This window comes from Ceratotherium simum, chromosome 3 (assembly GCF_057802395.1).
Source record: "Ceratotherium simum simum isolate JZ-2026a chromosome 3, ASM5780239v1, whole genome shotgun sequence".
Lineage (NCBI taxonomy): Eukaryota > Metazoa > Chordata > Mammalia > Perissodactyla > Rhinocerotidae > Ceratotherium > Ceratotherium simum.
Genome location: NC_141902.1, coordinates 13,853,409 through 13,873,401, shown reverse-complemented (window position 1 = coordinate 13,873,401; position 19,993 = coordinate 13,853,409). Strand labels below are relative to the sequence as shown.

At 33.3% G+C, this 19,993-nt stretch overlaps 1 protein-coding gene across 8 annotated transcripts in view; it reads right to left on the bottom strand.

Moving 5' to 3' along the window:
- The window catches only part of RALGAPA1 (Ral GTPase activating protein catalytic subunit alpha 1), a 241,377-nt gene that overhangs the window by 137,583 nt on the left and 83,801 nt on the right, over window positions 1–19,993 (bottom strand). For 5 of the 8 annotated variants that reach the window (XM_087422539.1, XM_087422546.1, XM_087422551.1 and 2 more), the window contains exons 15-16: window positions 18,244–18,481; window positions 17,019–17,180 (exon numbers count right to left, since the gene is read on the bottom strand). In XM_087422539.1, the coding sequence (XP_087278665.1) occupies window positions 17,019–17,180; window positions 18,244–18,481 (400 nt within the window). Of the gene's footprint in view, window positions 1–8,850; window positions 8,992–17,018; window positions 17,181–18,243; window positions 18,482–19,993 lie in introns of all 8 variants that reach the window. The other 3 variants (XM_087422563.1, XM_087422573.1, XM_014792116.2) reach the window with 1 other exon arrangement.

Below are 19,993 nucleotides of genomic sequence, written 5' to 3'. Positions count from 1 at the left end.
ATAACTAAAAAAAATTTTTTTAGGAAGCCAGCAAAATATAATGTAAAAAGGACAAAGAGTCAAAAAGTTAGATGTTGGTACTCATTGGGCTTGCAATGCAAAGGTTACGTAAGTAAAAGAACTACAACTAAACAATCAGAATGAGAATATTTAGATCCAGAGTAAAACTGACTTGTCCAAGATGACAAAATAATTTAGTGATGGTGCTAGGTCTAGAACTTAGGTTTTCTTACTCTACACTCTGAGACCAGCTTTCTCATTTTAAAATGGGGATAGTAATTCAACATATTCTCAGGATCCATACTGTGGATGAAAGGAAGCTGGTCCTTCTGCCACTTCATTCATAACACCCTCTTTGTAGCAGATCCAAAAGGAGCCACTCTGTACTAAATTCAGATCAAGAGAAGTTTGTACTACGCCAAGATTTCACTATATTCCTGAAGATATACATTTATACTCCCAACATAGGTCAAATATTCCCTGTCTCCTGAAGTTGAAACAATTAGCTTCTTTTATCATTAAGTTGAGGGGAATATAATACTTTAAAAAGTGACATTGGCTTTCTTCTTCATATATGTGACTTAGAAATTCTTCTAATTGAAAAGCAAAACATTTCCTCAGAAACTCCACATTTATGCATTTATACTATTAGTTATTATTGCAGGAGATAACTAATTCATATTTGTGCATCTTAATGAATGTAATAAGTATTTTGTTTTGTTATATCTCCCATAGTAGATTATAAGAACCTCTGCCTAGAGGACAGAGATAATATTCAACATGTACCCCAACTTTCTTTCCACACAATATTCTAATAGGACTCAGTAAAAGATAAAGACTATATAACTTTTCTATAAAAATTCTTAAGAATTATGCAGTTGGAATTGTATTTTATCAGCTCCAAAGTCAAAATCAACATCTTAAAACCTTATTAAAATCTAATGTTATGAGACTAGCAAATATAAGAACTTCAGGAAAAAAGTAGAATATTAGTTTTAATTTTTAGTTTCCTTTATTGATATTCCATAATTTTTCCATTCTAAAGAAGCCAGTAAAGACTGTGAAGTTCTGTTTTTCGGAATTTCTTCCCAAACTCAATCCTTACTTTGCATATTACAAAATTTAACCATTATTTCAGCCTAAGTGTTTTTTTCCTAAACTTTCAGTGTTTCATTTAGATATGAATATCTAAAACTTTCACACAAATTTAAAAGGGCAAGAGCTTTGGGGCTGGCCCGGTGGCACAAGCGGTTAAGTGCACGCACTCCACTGTGGCAGCCTGGAGTTCGCCAGTTCAGATCCTGGGTGTGCACTGACACACCGCTTGGCAAGCCATGCTGTGGTGGCGTCCCATATAAAGTGGAGGAAGATGGGCACAGATGTTAGCCCAGGGCCAGTCTTCCTCAGCAAAAAAAAAAAAAGAGGAGGATTGGCAGATGTTAGCACAGGACTGATCTTCCTCACAAAAAAAAAATTAAAAAAAAAAATAAAAGGGCAAGAGCTTTAAAAAAATGAAAGAATATTTTTTTATCAGTAATGTACTGTTAGACAATTTAAATTTAAACAAAAACCTTTTTGAAAGTTTTAAGCTTTAAATATAGTTCCTACATGGGCATACGACAATACTAATTGCATAAAATCAAAGAAGAAAATAATTGCTGACAGGAAACCAATGTCAGCACTTGTATTAGGCACAATTGACTCTAACAAGCCTTAAATTTAAAGAAATATATCTGAAGCTTGTTAAGGAGAAAAAGACTAAATAACAGCTAAACCATATATAGACTTTTCTATATGCTAGACATTGTTCTAAACGTCTTACCTATATTAACTCATTTAATCCTCACAACAACCCTGTGAAGTAGGTGGTGTTATCTCCATTTTACAGATGAAGAAACTATTTAAGTGACTTGCCTGAGGTTACACAGCTAGAAAGTGGAGAGCTGGGATTTGAAGTAAGGCAAAAATTAATCCATGTTCTTAATTATCTTGAATATATGTTATATATTCATGAAATAATTCATTAATTTTTTTAAAAATTGTATTAAAAAATTATAAAGCAGCACAGTGATTTATCTCTATAAAGATAAGAATCTTAGAAATCAAAATTTAGTCAAATACAAATATTAGTAAATTATACAGAAGAAAACAACTAACAAACTTCATATTGGATTGCTGAAAATAATGGTGGCATCAGGTTTAAACAAAAACGGCCTTAAAACAATTTAATTATGCTGCTTATATTTTACCTTGAAAAACAGCAGCCTCTAAATTAAAGTATTTTAATCTAAAGTATTAGTTAACCATTGAATGAGCAAAACAAGAAAAATATTTTTAACAAACTAAAAAAAAAAAACTTTTGAGAAAATGCTTCCTATAAAGCCTACAAAGTACTAGAAATGTCAAGTTTCATCTCTGGATTTGCTTAATAATATCTAGGATTAAAGTGTTGGAGATTATTTCTGGATTAAGCAGTTTTTTCTGAATGTTCTGTTTCAAAGAAAAGTTTTCTTTGCTATTTCAAAAGATAAGCTGTAAATTAAAGTGTAGTATTAGCTTGTTAACATGTAAAAAAAACTCTTCCTGGGCTGGCCCGGTGGCACAAGCGGTTAAGTGCGTGTGCTCTGCTTCGGCGGGCCGGGGTTCAGATCCTGGGCGTGCACCGACACACCGCTTGTCAAGCCATGCTGTGGCAGCGTCTCATATAAAGTAGAGGAAAATGGGCACGGATGTTAGCTCAGAGCCAATCTTCCTCAGCAAAAAAAAAGAGGAGGACTGGCATCGGATGTTAGCTCAGGGCTGATCTTCCTCACAAAAAAAACCAACAACAACAAGAAAAAAAATTCTTCCTACTAGAATTATGTTTCTTCAGGATTTTGTTTGTATTAACATCACAATATCCCCATTGCTTGAAATAGCTCGTCACATAGTAGGGGCTCAATAAATACTGGCAGAAGGAAAGCATGTCTTTTGTAATAAAAATTAGTAGCTGTTAATTAGTAAAATATCAAGCTAGTTCCTCAGGAAAAAAACCTCTTACGTTATAATACTAACATACTACTAGGAAATTTTAATAATTTCTAAAATGAGGTACAGAATTAAGTGTCAAAATCTCTTTTACCAAAGTTAAATTCTATTCTTGGTCAATTACAACCATTAGCTATCAGTAATATTTTTACAGCTCCTAAATTCATAAAATCATTTATATTAGTAACGTAGAAATTGATGCTATTTTGAAGCTCAGGTTTTGTTCAGGAATTACTTAAAGGAAATGACAATGTCCTTTACGTAATTAAAATTTTTCTTGCCTATTTGGGCAACAATGGCAACATACCTTCATGGTAAGTAAGAAGTATAGAGCATCTATGTTTCCAATTTTATTACTAACAGATGCTAGTAAACACTATATACCTTTTTAAGACTAGATCTTCAGTTTGTAGGTAATTCAAAGCAGTATCTACACCACTAAAAGCATATGAAAAGACTGAAAAGCAACAAACCAAGCTCAAATAATTAATTTTAATTTTACACCACTAAAACTAAAACACTAAACTATCTTCTACTCTTTACCTTCCTAATACTGCTTCTCTGACTCTTAAATTCTGGAAACAAATGACCAATATATTTTTTATAAGAAAATTACAGTTTTGTTCATGAACATGTTATATAATGCCATGTTTAAGTTCATTTCAAATTTTTCTTGAGATGTATTTTTCAAAAAATTAACACAAATTATTTCAGGAAAAAATCTAACTTAGAATTATGCTAGAACCAGCAGATTATAGGTGGAAAATCTGTAAAACATTACTATCACATACTGACAACATAAAGAAAGAAATTCCTTGATTGTGTAGAGAAGGGTCTACTTGTTTGATTAGAGATGGAAAATTCTCCTGATTAGGCAGAATTTAGGAACTGGATGGGGCGTGAGAGATACCATCCTCTTTCTCTTGATACTCAGAAAATAGAAGTAGGAAGATCTAGATACTTTGCTTTACAGAGCTCCATTCAAATAATGAAGCACTGTTAGTAACGTGAGCAGCCTATGTAATACGGCCTAGACAAACTAGTCTCACAGCAACAATTACAGTAAACAAATCAGCAGTTTTGAGAACTAACTGGAAGAAAGGGGGTCTGTAAACTTAATTTCAGGGTGAGAAACCCATAGTATTTGATTAGGCAATAATAAGAAATAGTTGCAAAAGTATATACAAAGTCAGTTGCCCACTATGCTTATCTTCTTTTTCATCCTTTCTTTTATATCCCTTCTTTCAAAAAGTATTATTTTTGGCAGTAAAAGCTAATTTGCTTAAGAACAATTATTGAGATTTCTGGCTTCTCTCTAATCTGTTTATCAGGAAAATAAAGCCTGCTAGGCTGGGCTACCAAATGTGTACAAGTATAATCTAGTGTAGGAGAAAGGACAACGAGTGTGTGGCTTGCCCAGACACCAGTATTACTTGCAGAGCTTTAAAAAATAACATAGATGCTTGTGCAATTCCCAGCATAGTATATCAAAACCTGAGGCAGGAGCCTGGGAAAAAATATTTTTTCAACATCAGGTGAGTCTGATGCTAAGAACTAATGTCGCTGACATAGTGCCAATGCCCTTAACTAGCCCCTAGAGCTTAAGAGAAGCTCTTCAAGGATATTCAGCTATTCAACCAGTTTAGTCAATATAAAGCTATATCATATGGCATCACATTCACAACAGTGTGAGTAGAATGGACATCTAACCAAGAATAGTGGAGGATAAAAAAATGGCTGGACAAAAGTGGGGAACTTTGAAAACTGACGGTCTATTCTTAAAAATCTTAGTATGTTAAAAAACAAAAAAGGAATTAAAAGGAGTTTCCTTTTGGGGCGGGCCTGGTGGCGTAGTGGTTAAGCTGGTGCACTCCACTTCGGTGGCCTGGGGTTTGCAGGTTCGGATCCCGGGTGCAGACCAACACACAACTTATCAAGACATGCTGTGGCAGGCGTCCCACATATACAGTAGAGGAAGCTGGGCATGGATGTTAGCCCAGGGCCAATCTTCCTCAGCAAAAAGAGGAGGATTGGCAACAGATGTTAGCTCAGGGCTAATCCTCCTCACCGAAAAAAAAGAGTTTCCTTTTACCCCCATAAGTGTTCAAAAGTATCAGGTAAATATTTTTCTGAAAAATGCTACTTCTAACCAAAAGCTAGAGTGATTATTTATGAGTAGCTTCATTGTTTTTTGTGTGAAGTAGTTACAGAAACCTCCACTCCTGATCTTAGATGATGTGCCTAAGAAATAGTTTATTATGAGTTCAATTAAGCCTGCTCACATGAGGGATATAAACTATGAAAAACTTTTTTTTTTCCCTCTATGTAGTTCACTTTCTTCATTAATACTCTCTGGATGTTAAACTAAGGTAAAATTTACTCAAACCTTGGAAGAAAACATAAGCAAATAAATCGTTTGATTGGTTAAGGATTGAAGCGGTGATTTTCTAAATTTAGCACTATTTAAAATAAAACCCCTGTTCATATAACTTCTTTTTCCTCTCCCTATCTCTTTCTCTCTCTCTCCCCCACCCCCTCCCCTTCTCCCCGCCCCCTCAATGCACTGAACACCTGAAGAAGCAAACTCCAGGCCTTCAACTGGCCTCCAAGAACCACAGAGGCAATACAAAATCCAGTAACTCAGGTTTCTTCTGTGTAAGCTTGTATAAGAATAATCCTGTCCAATTTCCATAGAGCTAACTTTTAAAATTATGAAGTTAGTCTGATGTCTTCCAAATTTGTTCTCTGCAGAACTTTAATGCTATAGGATGTCCATATGTGTATCTGGAAAAGTTCTCCATGCTTAAATAAGTTTGAGAAACACTGGATTAAACAATTGTTGTTTTAACAGGACTTCTGGGGGCCTTTAATAAAATGATATACACTAGGAATCTTTAACCCTTTATATACCTACTAATACCTCCTGGAATGTGTTCTAAATGTACACGTCAGCTTGGAAAATGCTGAATTCATTCACAAGTCAGTTCTCAGGAAAGGAGGGTTTTTGCTGCTACTTTACATGATCCTTGACACTCGCTTTCAAATTCTAAGAGAAAAATGATTTTTACTCAAAAAAACTAAGTCTAATTATGGTTTTATATTTTATATGTACACATGCACAAAAGACTGAAGGCAACTATATTTTAATTTATTGATGAATAAGCATTGGTTTGAAGGATTATGTATATTTTTTCATATACTTTTCCATAGAGTCCATATTTTCTAAAATTAACATGTATTATTTTGATAATCAAATATAAAGTTTGTTCTGATTTAATGACTGCTGTCTCACTATTATCTAAATTTTAAATCTATCATAGACGGCATTTTACCCCAAATGGAGGAAATGAAAACAATAACAGATAAAACTCCCATTTAGAAAATTCCTTTCAAATATCCTTCATAAAACACTTCCGTCATCACACCATAAAAAGGTAATCTTTCTGAATTATGTATTTACAGCAAAGCAAGCATTCTGAAATAGGAACTTAACCTGATTAAGGCACTATTTTAGAACATTTTAAAGGGAACAACCTCACCTTTATTTTAGCTTTTTAATAATATTTTAGCACTTAATGTTCATATTTACCAAAATATTAAGTTGCAGACAAGAAATTTTGTAAAGCCCTTAAGATTCTGAGAAAAAAATAAATCTTCCTGACAGTTTTAAGACAGCAGTAGAATATTTGATCCAAACATTTAAGAATTAGTAGCAAAAACTCATTTTAATTTTTCTAAATGTGTCAAAAATGGTTTGCATTAAATGCTTGAAGTATATCTAAAAAAAAAGCTTGAAGCAGAAAAATACAACTAAGAGAAGTTTACAACAAATTGGGAGTTTCTTTTAGCTATATCTAACTTAGTTATCAGGACAGAAACATTGTTTTCTTTGCCAATTTAAGTACCTAAATTATAACCTGACGTAAGCAACCAAAATCAGTGCTACTTACTTAAGAAGCTACAGTGCTTAAATGGAGCACCAAAGAGACAAAATATCCTACTTCTTTATTGGTAGCTAAGCATCACATGTAACAAAAATATATGCTTCCTTCCATATATTAAAATTTATTATTCCATTTATATATTTTCTAAGCTAACTACTTTTTGTATTGATAGCTTAAATTATTCAGGTAGCCTGATTTTACTATATTTTAATATATTCATTCATCATCAAATACTTATTGAGCATCCAGGTTTGGATTTGAGATAAAATTTCCTATTTTATTATTGTCATCAATAAAACTGCAAAATCAACTACCAATTTCACTATAAAATTCATTAGAAATTCATTATTTCTTATTAATTGTATTTTGGTTTCAAAAATAATATTGAACACCCTTCAAATATATCAAAAAGAATATGTTGAAGTAACTGTTTCCCAATCAAGGTATCCTGAGCTAGAAAACACAAACACATTACATCTGACAACTGAATTTTTTCTCGTTTTGACAAAAGCAAATACTAAGTTTTTACATTTAGAGTATTTCCAAAGAACACCAAACATAATAGTGTCTGTGTATCTACATATATTTAACTCTCAGTTGTGTACCCCCCATTCACTTGGGAGAAATCTCTGATCTTAATGAGATTAGGGATGGTGGAAGGGACTTCACCTGAAATATCATTATTAATAAAAATGCACCTTCCCTCGAATAAGCCTATAGTCTCTTAGGAACTGAAAGGGTACGGAGATAGGTTGTTTAAAAAGAAAAAAATCAGCAACCTCACCAAAAGTGGCAATGTCAGGGAAACACTTCTAAGAAGAGTGACAGGAAAGTACCCAAGAATGCACAAGTAACTTTCTTTGAGTTAGCACATTTTGCATAGTAACTACATTCAACACAAGTTTGCTTTTGTCTAAAAGAACAGACACTGTATAATTTCACTCATGCAAAATCAAAAAAAAAAAAAGAAAAAACTAATCTATGGTGATAGAAATCAAAAAGTGGTTGTGTGTGTGTGTGGGTGTGTGTGAAGGGTACTGACTTGAAAGTGTCACTAGGGAATTTTGGGGGTAATGGAAAAATTCTATATTTTGTTTGGGGTGATGGTTAATAGGGGTGTATACAATTCTCAAAACTCATTGAACTGAACTGAACTGAACCCAGGATGCATGCATTTTATTATACATAGATTAAACCTTATTAAAGAGCAGACCATCCCAGTACTGGGGATCAAGGACCTGAGGCAGAATTGGAAAGCTGAGTAAGTTTTGAGGCTCCTTAGAAATTGCGGCTTCACAGAATCGTTTCTTTATTTGGTTTAAAAATCAGTGAGTTCTTAGAATTCTATATGCTATTATAACCTAATATAAATGCAAACATTTATTCCAAAGTAACTTTCAGATTATGTACTTTCCTCGATTATGTATTCCCCTTGCTTATACTATAGATAATGGAGAATGCATTATTCAAGATTTACCATATCTTTAGTCAAAACAATAGGAAATTAAAAGTCAAGGCTCTGATTATCTTCCATGTCATCTTTTGTGAGACATCTATAATGACAAATATATATATTACAACTTATTTTAACCACCTAAGAAGAAGAAAAAAATCTAATGTAAACAGAAAAAAATTGGCCATTTACAACAAAAATATTGGACATTGGCACAGCACTAAACTTAGCACTTCCAGAATGAACTGCAAGGATAGCATTAGAGTTCAAATAACTCAAATGTTGATTTCTCAACCACTTTCCCAATTTCCCACACCTCCCCCAAAGAAATTAACTTTGAAGAGTTTATTGGATTAAGCAAAATTTGAAAGCAGAAGAATTAAAAAGTGAAAAAGGTGGTGCAGAAATTAGCAGAGGTGGCACTACCTGAAAGCTCATCAGAAAGGGGAGTGAGAACAATATCAGGCAAGAAGGGTTTGGAAGTATGGATCAGAACAGGAGCACTTTTAGCACTGCGTATATAGGCCGATGGCAGAGCACATTCACCAATGGATCGGCTTCTCATGGCTTTAAAAAAGGAAAAGAAAGAAGTGGGGAAGGAAAAAAGAAGAGTGACTATAATGAAAGGCTTGTGTCACAGAAAAAGCAGCAACAGAGTAAACTAAAAGATACAAGGGAAGGAAATTTTAAATTAAAACATTTCAGCACGGCAAATACTGGCAAGCTGTAAGAAAAGAAATCAGAGAACACATACGACATTTCAAATGTAAATTTTTTGGTGTGAAGCAGGAAAATGCTTTTTATTATTAGCAGTGACAATAGTACAGCATTAAAACAGCAGATACTTTAACTAGCACTACGTTCTCAAAACCAAGGGCTGAAAAGTTCATTGAATGGAAACATTGAAAAAAACTCAATATTATTAGTTCAAAGAAATTTTTGGTACCATATTTGGGCATTTCTCGAGCCATTCTTCTTAATGAAGCTGAATTCCAAGAACAAATCATTCCTACTTTCATACTCTTCCCTAATAAAGTTTCAGTGTCACTCATAGGTCTTTTTAGGAAATTTTATGTAATTCATAATCTAAAGGATTGAATCTCATGGTTAGTATTTGTTCCTGGTAGGAGAAGAATGCTTAATCAAATCAGTATATCTTATTTATATCAGAGTTAATAGCAAAATTTTAAAAAATTTAAGTAGAAACATTTACAAAAAATAGAATTTGCAATCAACATGAACAATCAAGTTATTGCGAAAAATAAACAAGTTTGTGCTTATTCAAATCTTAAGCATATATAAAAACTGAAAAGATTAAGTTTTTAAAGATAAAAACTGGATTACTTTCTTAAAATTGCATTTGTAGTTGTATTTGGTAATTTCTTAAAAGGAGAGTCACCAGTTCACAAAATTAAAGACAAATTTTAATACACAGAAATAAGTTAATAATGAAGTTTATACTTGCCGAACATTTTTTAACTTAACTTTTAGAGATTCTTTAATAAATGAAGTTATGCATATTGTTACGTATGAATAGAGGACTTAAAAGAAAGAATACTGTATAATATCCAGCGTAATAGTAATGCTGGTAAAAAAAAAACTATTCGAATGTTAACATCAATTCAAAATCCTGGGTGTTCCTGAGCACCAGAAACACTTGGTTCCCTGATGCCTCAATTCCTTTGCCTATCACACAAAGCCTTTGCGACCTCGCTGAATAACCACTAAAACTTCATCTCGTCCTCCTGTTCTCCCATGCTGCTGCCACGTAGAACTGTATACCGCTCCCCGAAAACGTCAGGCTCTTTCATAACAGCATGGCTTTGTGAGTTCATAATACGTGTGGTCTTCTCTTCTTCCTGACACTCCTTCATACGCAAAACATCATCTCATCTGTGAAGCTTTTCTGATTCACCCACACAAGCAATTAACTAACTTACTAGCAATATAGCAATGAATGAAACAAACAAAAATTCCTGCTTTTATAAAGCTTACAAACTATTTTTAGTGGGTTGTATGTTTTTATATCAGCCTCCCAACTTTTCAAATGCAAAACCAATATCCTCTTATCTTTATATCCCTAGTGCCTGGCACATCTGAGCTCAGTAAATCTTTACTGAATGAGTATGGATATTTGGGCAGCCCAGCACAACCATTTGAAAAACAGAAGTTTTAGTTGTGAACATATAGAGGAGAAAACCAAAAAAGCATGAACTAAAAACTACATGTATGTCATAGATTCATAACTGGAAAAGGATCATTAAGATTTTTCAAAAAAATTTATTGATGTTGGCAAAATAAAAGATTCTTTAAGAGCAGCTTTCAGGTAAATTTATGTGCTGCAAAAAATGGGAGGTTGGAATATATTACGATAACGGCAACAATCTGCCTTCAGTATATGCCTTGCCATGTAATGTGTTAAAGATAAGTGTATTTTATGGGGCCGGCCCTGTGGCTTAGTGGTTAAGTTTGGTACGCTCTGCTTCTGTGGCCCAGGTTCGGATCCCAGGCGCGAACTTCCACACCGCTCATCAAGCCATGCTGTGGGGGCATCCCACATACAAAATAGAGGAAGACTGGCACAGATGTTAGCTCAGGGCTAATCTTCCTCAAGCAAAAAAAAAAAGGGGAAGATTAGCAACCGATGTTAGCTCAGGGTGAATCTTCTAAAAAAAAAAAAAAAAGATAAGTGTATTTTAAAATTGAACCCATATACAAAATGTCAAAATCTGGCCCTACTCATGTTTTTGTTTTGTTTTTTTAAATAATTTTATTTATTTATTTATTTATTTCTCCCAAAGCCCCAGTAGGTAGTTGTATGGCATAGCTGCACATCTTTCTAGTTGCTGTATGTGGGATGCGGCCTCAGCCTGGCCAGAGAAGCAGTGCGTTGGTGTGCGCCCGGGGTTCCAAACCTGGGCCACCAGCAGCAGAGCGCGTGCACTTAACCGCTAAGCCGCAGGGCCGGCCCTACTCATGTTTTCCTGCTAGCTTCTTCTCCTTCCTGTGAAAGTGACCAACAATTGTATAATCCAATTTCAAATAAAAGTTATGTTGACTTCAGGATAATCACTCATTAAAACTTGTTAGAGCAAAAACACAAAAGTGCAAAACTTGAAGTGCTGCTTATTAACACGAAAGGTAAAATACCATCTACAGTTATACAATCAGATGTGATTTTTAGAGACATTTCTTTTGAAACTAAATTGAATCAAATTTTTGATTCCACTGATGAATTGCAAGTTTTCTTCTATTTTTTCCCCGTGGATTATATAGTTCCTTGGAGCTAACAATTCCTTCTGTTCCTTCTTTTCCACCACCAACTTGAAGGAAGAGCTTGGGCACTTCCCTTGGAACTTTTTCTATAACTGCAGTGGTGTAAGTTTGTGTTATGATCCTGGATGAATTCTTAAAAAAATGCACCCCTCAATTTGTTACTATACTGCAGATATTTCCAGGTATCTTTATGCATACCTGGAAATCTGTCAAGTGCCTCACAGCTGAGCAACCCACAGTATAGAAAATTACTGACAATGAATTAGCTACTGGGAGTTTTTGGGATTTACTAATCTAAAGCTTAGGTCAGAGAATTTCTGTAAAGCCATTGAAATTCCTACTGCCACGTACATTCCTAAGCCATATGCATCAGTGATCTTAAATCTGTAATATGCTTTACGTAGACGGAAGGGCAGTAGGGAAAATATAACATCAAGAAATAACAAATTTCCAAACCTATAAGCATGCCAATTTTTGAAGGGTCCTTATCTTCACCTCTCTCAAAAATACGAATAAAAAATAAAAATAGATGCACTCTACATAAATTCATCTTGGACCATAAAATAGACACACTATATCAAAAGCTGTAACCTTCACTCCAGAGTTCCCATGCAGCATAAGACATTCATGGACAGCAAATGTGACGGGTCACTAAAAACACACAAACATATAAAATAAACAGGAGGAAGGCAACTCTAGCCTTTTCTCATTTCCAAAATGTTACACATATTTTTCTCTATTTATATTTAAGTAAAATTCACATCATGTATACATGTCTCTCTATTGGCAGAAACACCGTTGTAAGTTCCCAAATTTAGGCCCAATATTATAATAAAGATAAATTAAGAGGAATATCAGAAAACAAAAGCAGTGATATATTCGTTCCAAAAGTTGAATGCCATGTTCTAAATTATAACTGCAAACAAGTTACATTGCTTCTCATGAATATACTCTAAAATATGTCCTAAATTCACTGCATCTCCTTTAACATTTGTTGGCATAAGCAAAACCTTGGATATGCTGTCCAGACAAAATTTTTAAATTAAATTTTAAACTTAAGTTACATATTAATAACAAAAATTTCTTACTAAGGCCATCCTGGGTAACCTGAGGGTTAAAGGATTATGTCATATTGAATATTTTTTTAAATGCAGACAAGTTGCCTTTAAGGGAAAAATAAATGATAAATTCTTTTAGCATAATTCCTATCTGAAAATTCTAGAAAGCAACCAATAAAATAAGTCTTTGAATATCATATAACAAAATTACTATTTTGTAAATTTCACCATAGACTATACTAGTGTCCTTATAAATTATACGAACATCAGGTGATTATATAAGTTTAGACTACTAATATAAACAAAGCTGTTTAAGTTAAATCAGTCTAAAAAAAGTTACATATTCTATAACTCTACTGGGTAATTCCAAGTCATGGGAAATAATATGATAGTTTTAACAAGAGAGGAATTAGGTTTGTTTTTAAAGGAAAGACTGCATAAAAGAGAAATGTAAATTAAAGTCAGAAATATTATCAATGTGATTTATTTCTCCCAATGCAAGTCATAAAATTTAAGAAATGGAGAATGACACAAACCTTAAAAAATAAACTAAAATTTTCACAGGTAAATCTATGGTTATTTCAAATGTCTAAATTATTTTCTCTTCCTAATGAACATATATTTTTTAAATTAATACTTTAATTATTTTAAAAGCAGTTTTAAGTTTACAGAAAAATTGAGTGTCAAGTACAAAGAGTTCCAATATATCCTCTTCTCTTCTCCTCCAACCAAGTCTCCTCAACCATTAACATCTTGCATTAGTATGGTACATTTGCTATAACTCATGAGCCAATACTGATACAGTATTATTAACAAAATCCATAGTTGACATTAGGGATCACTCTTTGTGTTGTACATTCTATGGGTTTTTGACAAATTTCTAATGACATGTATACTCTGTTCGAGTATCATAAAGAAGAGTTTCACTGCTCTAAAAACCCTCTGTGCTCCACCTATTCATCCCTCCTCCTTGCTGTGCTCCCCACTTCCACCCCCTGGCAACCAGTGACCTTTTTACAGTCTCCTTAGTTTTCCCTTTTCCAGAATGTCAAATAATTGGAATCATACAATATGTAGCCTTTTCAGATTGGCTTCTTTCACTTAGTAATATACATTTGGGGCTCTTCCATATTTTTTTCATGGCCTGATAGCTCATTTCTTCTTATCACTGAATAATATTCCATTGTGTTGATGTATCACAGTTTGTTAACCCATTTACCTATTGAAGAACATCTTGGTTGCTTCCAAGTTTTGACAATTATGAATAAAGCTGCTACAAATATTTGTGTGAAGGTGTTTGTGTGGAAATATATTTTCAACTTATCTGGGTAAATACCAAGGATGGTTGGATCCTACAGTAAGAGTATGTTTAGTTTTTTTTTAAGAAGCTTTCAAACTGTCTTCCAAAATGGCTGTACCATTTTGCATTCCCATCAGCAGAGTTCCAGTTGCTCCACATCCTTGTCAGCATTTGGTGTCATCAATGTTTTGGATTTTATCCATTCTAATAATTGTGTAGTGGTATCCCATTGTTTTAAGGGCAATTTAATTTCATATCCTACGGATTAAACCTATAGATATACCTGCATTTATGCACAAAGTATAGAAGTATACATAACTATATTCTCTACCATTTTTAATAGCACAAAATTAGAAATAAACTAAATGTCCATCTTCAGGATACAGGTTAAATTCTGGTACTTCTTTGTAACGAAATCTGACGCAAGAAGTTCAACATTTTCTGATACACAATAATCTTTACACTACGTCATTATAGCTTGACTTCCTCTCCTAGCACTCTCTTCTTTCTTACTCCACACATCAGCCACTCTGGCCTCCTGAGTCTTTCTCAAATACCCAAGCACACACCTGCTCCAGGACTTTTATACTTTTCCTTCTGCCTGGAACACTCCTCCTCTAGATATCTGCTCTCACAGTATTCGGGTCTCTGTTCTTACATCATATGATCAGGCAGGCCTTCACGGACTTCCTCATCTGAACAGTCCCATGGCCCCATCCTTATACTCTCCCGTCCTTTACCCTGCTTTACTGTTCTTCAGAGCACTTACTACCTCCTGACACGTTTACTGGTTTGTCTGTTTATTACATGGCTTCCCCGACACTAGAACTGTAAGTGTCAGTGGACTTTATTTGCTTTGTTCACACCTATATCCTCAATGCTTAGAACGGTGCTTCCATAGTGAGTACTTAAAAATATTTTTTTTCATTCCAATGACTCAAAACCATGGTTCACAACAGTACACACACTAGGCGATATGCCTGTATACGCATAAAGTATCTTTAGAAGAACGTTCAAGAAACTGGTAACAGAGGCTGTCCCTGATGAGGTAAACTGGGAGGGTGGTGAGTAGTGATGAGAGAAAGACTTACTAGAATGTATACACTTTACCATAACTTGAATTTTTAACTATATACATTCACTAATAACACAAAAAATTAATTTTAAAAATTTAAGAAAATATATGTCCAAAGAATATCTTAATTTAATCTGCTGCCCCTTTTAGTATATTCCAACTTTATGTAGGAACCTTTCTTAATAAATTTTTTAATGTTTAACTTTCTATTTGATAGGTTTGTTCAATGAACAAGCCAGACAAGGTTGTTTTGACATAGGCAGCAGAAAGTAATCATAGTCAGGTATGAATTTAAGATGAATATTTTACTCATTATATGCTTTTTAAAGATTAGAAATATGCCAACATGTTAACAATGATTACTTCTTATTAGACAGCTAATGGTTCCTTATGCTTCCCTAAACTTTACTTTCTACACTAAGCATAAATTACTTCTACAATCAGAAAAAAATATGTAAGTAATTTTAAAAAAAGATTCAAGTTTTAAGAAAAAAAAAGTAAAATTTTAAACTTAAAAGAACAATTCCCTCCTAACCAATACACAAATATTTTCTATAAATGGGATATTAATATAAAATGAAAAAAGACATTTCAGATGTAACCAACATTTTCCTAAGAATTTCAAAAAGTGATTCTATACCAAAATTTCTACATATTATATTATTTTTAACCCATCAATATCCTTTTTCCTCATATAATTTCTTATTCTTCCTGATTGACATACACAATTAATACAATTCTCTGCTTATTTTAGAGACAGAAGACAATTGTGAAAATATAATTCTTTTGAAGGACTTAAAACTAACCATGATTTTTAATTCTTTTAAAATCTTTAATTTCCCTATTGTCTTTCTAGTTCTGTTTCTTCCTTTAGAACTGTAATTCTTAACACTTTAGAACCCATCATTTTATAGAAGACATATTGTTACAATAATGGTTTTAAATTTCTTTAAAATAGTGTTTTTCACTAATTACCATTAAATATAGATAAATTCCCACAGAAAACTCTCCTTCCACAGACTCATAATAGATTGTAAAGCCTCAAGTAACTTCAAGCAATTCTGTTTCAGGCATGTGAGGTATTATCATTCCCACTACACAGATAGAAGTAAATAAAGCCTAGAAAGTTCAGTAAATTGTTCAAGATTATCTAGCTACTCAGTTATGAAAGAGGGTGAAAAAAGAGATTAAGACAAAGCCCTCTTGTTTTTCATTGCAGCACTCTTTCTACTACAATTCAGACCAGGTTATAAATCTCTGAGAGGAAAAGGTATAAGATGGTAGCTAGGTCCACAGTATGCTGAGTGATCCTACATCCAGAAATTCTTCCCACCATTGCTCCTTTGTTTGCTATTTCCAAGATTATAGAAATTTCTTCCATGTCTGTTAAAAGCAGCAAGGAACCTAGCAACAGAATCCACCTTGGCCTTAACTGTCTGCAAGTAGAGAGCATGAATTCCTCATTGGAAGTTTGTGAAGCCAATCTAATTATATAATTGTAGCACTGAAAATTAACTACCCTAATTTTCCATGTTTGTGAGTATATTCACTTAGTAGAAACTATACTAGTTAATGCATGAGTTCTGTAAAGTAAATGAGAGTTCTACTTCTTCAATTCTATAAATTAATAGTTTAAAATTATTGATATCTACAATAAAATGAACTACATAAAAACAATAACGTAAGATAAATCTTAATAGCATAAAGGGATAATACAGCATGTTATCGGACTCTGAGTACTACTGAAAAAAAGGTTTTGCTACAGAAATTTTTCCTTTAAAGACAAAAATCAACTGATAAGAAAACTATGCATTTACATACATTGTTACCAAGGGGTATAAACGCATTGCCCCATACAGTTCTCACGATTCTAAAGAGTACATACCAACAGTTTTTTGACGTACTATACTCCTCGCCTTTTCAGTTCCTGGGGAACCAGTGGTTGTTGCACTTCTCTGTCTCATTGGGGCTTGGCCAGGCTGATCGCGACTCCATCCTCTAGAAAATGACTTGTCAACTGAAACTTTCTGAAATTCATGTCCAACTCCTAGAAATGCAGATTTCCAATCTCAGTATACTGTCACCTGATCAATAATCTCTTCAAATTATGTGTGTCACCTTGCCTCAGATTCTTAGGTTTACTCATAATGTATTCTAAAGTAACAAGATAAAATGCTTATGTACTGTAAGGCTTTTTTGAACTTCATTTTATGTAAAAATCATATTCTAAAACTGATGTAGAATTTAAAAAATATATCATCAACAATAAGCTATTATAAATCCCCTGCCACCCACTTGCTTCATAATAGAAATGAAACATTTGGACAAGCAAAAAAGGATAGAAAGTGAGCTAACCAAAAGCCACGCTGTGGTGGAAGTTACTAAATGTCTACCTGCCAGTAATAGCCACTTGGGAAATAAATAGTCCAGGAAAAAGTAGTTTGGTCACATACTTACCACCCTGGACTATTGTTATGTGTGTGATTCAGGTGTAATCTCTAGCTAGCAACTAATTATTAAGAGTGAAAAATACTAACGAACCAGGGATATAAAAACATGTATTAATGATATAATCACCATGTTACTGTCACTCTCCCCCTTTGTAACATTAGACAGATACATAGTCCACATCTAGGGAATGTTCACTTTTAGTTAAAACTAAGAAAATGCTTTCAGAAGAATTTTTCAAATAATTCTTTTTAAATAGAACAACACGAAATCGCTAACAAAAAAATTGTGTATGATAAAAAAGAAGACTGTTTTATAAATTTCCATGTTGGTTAATTATTAAAAATAAAATATTTAAGATTCTGAATTATTTATTTAACTTTCACTAGATATGTACAGAACACTTTATCTCTCATCAAAATTACTATTGATTTTAAGGCTTCATGAAAACTTGCAATGTACCTACATTGTAGGTACATTGTAGGTAGCTACCTAATGTACAATGTTTTATTGTTGAAAATTTTTAACCTTCGGGGTAAATGAAGGAGGGAATAATTAAGAGAAAACATGACTTTTACCCTCACCCCTCTCCCTGGCTTGATTTTCCCAGACCAGCTTATTTAAACTACTTTATATGGAGCATCTCCATCAACAACTCTTACCTTTTCCTTTGTGCTTTTTTTGCTTCTGTTCACTCAGCTTATCCAATGGTAAATCACTGAGATCCAAATTATATAAATTTCTAGCTAAAACTTTGGTTAGTGTCTCCATAGTCAGTGACCACTCAGTGGCTAACTCTTCCCAATAGGTCAATGATGACAATACTGAGAGTAAGTCATCCCACAGTTCTCGGGAGATGTACACATTTAGATTTGCCTTGATCCAGGCAACTATAAGAGTCTATAAAGACAAATAATCAGAAATAACAATGAAATATGTTCAAAATCAGATAGTCAATTATTTTAAAACTATCTAAAAACAAGCAGAATTTTAAATCACATAATATCCATGACCCTTTCTTGGTACACAATACTTATAAAAGTAACTCATGCAATCATTAGTACCTACTATAAATTTCATTACAACTGCCAACTCCCAACATTCTAGCAATTAAGACAAGTTACCAAAACTGAAAACAAATCTCCCTAAAGTTGTAAGTATCCTTCTTGCTGTATTACAGTAATGTTAATAAAATAAACGCTGTTTAAAAACAGATAAAAGTCTCCACGCTACTAAGCGCTGAAATTACTGAGTAGTTAATGGTTATTGAACTAAAAAACTCAAGCCTACATTCTTAAAGATAGAAATCACTACATTCTTAAATTAAAGATAGAAATCACTAACTATACAACTTGAATATTCTAAAAAAACAAGTTACTAGAAATGTACTTAATGAAATGTGCTTTGGAAAAATTATATATAAAGGATAAATTAAATTTCATTTTAAAAATGAAACTTCATTTAAACCAGAATAATTGAAGGCATTCTGTAATAAATCTAATCATAGACTAAAAAACACATTCATAAAAGAACTGAAATGACTGATTATCCAGTACTCCTGAGATTTTATAGATTTCTACTGAAGATACACCCTCCTATTGAAGAAACAAGTCACAAAATAAAGAGCTTTTCAAAAGCTTAACTCTACAAATTTTACTAAGGAATTCACATAAATTTACACATTAAATATAAAGATGAAAATGAGCAGAGTTTACAGTATAGTACAGCAAAACTAGTGACCCTCCATTCTATCTTTAAACAGACTACTAAAAAGTTATTCTACACAGCAAGCTAAAATTCTTTCTTCCTACAGCTCCCACCATTGGGTTAGTTCTAACTAATGGGGAAATTAAAAAAAAAAAAAAAAAAAAGCTAATGAAGTCAAGAGGTGTTTAGATAATAAATGTAGCTGTTTAAATGTTTCAATAACATTGAAATGTTGCTGAAATAACATTCATATTGTTATTGAAATAGCAATAACATTTCAATAACATTTAAATAAATGTTTCAAAGCATTATTCACTAACAGCATAGAATTTTAGGTAAACCAGCATATCTGAAAAAAAGTTAATTTGAATGGTTATACTTATGGTCAAGAATTAGATCTGAGATAGCTTTTATCTTTGACATTAAGAACCATTTTTTATCCGGCCCCGTGGCGTAGCGGTTAAGTGCGCACGCTCCGCTGCTGGCAGCCCGGGTTCGGATCCCGGGTGCACACCAATGCACCACTTGTCAGGCCATGGTGTGGCGGCGTCCCATAGAAAGTGGAGAAAGATAGGCACAGATGTTAGCCCAGGACCAGTCTTCCTCAGCAAAAAGAGGAAGATTGGCATGGATGTTAGCTCAGGGCTGATCTTCCTCACAAAAAAAAAAAGAACTATTTTATCCATGTATTTGTATTTAATGTGT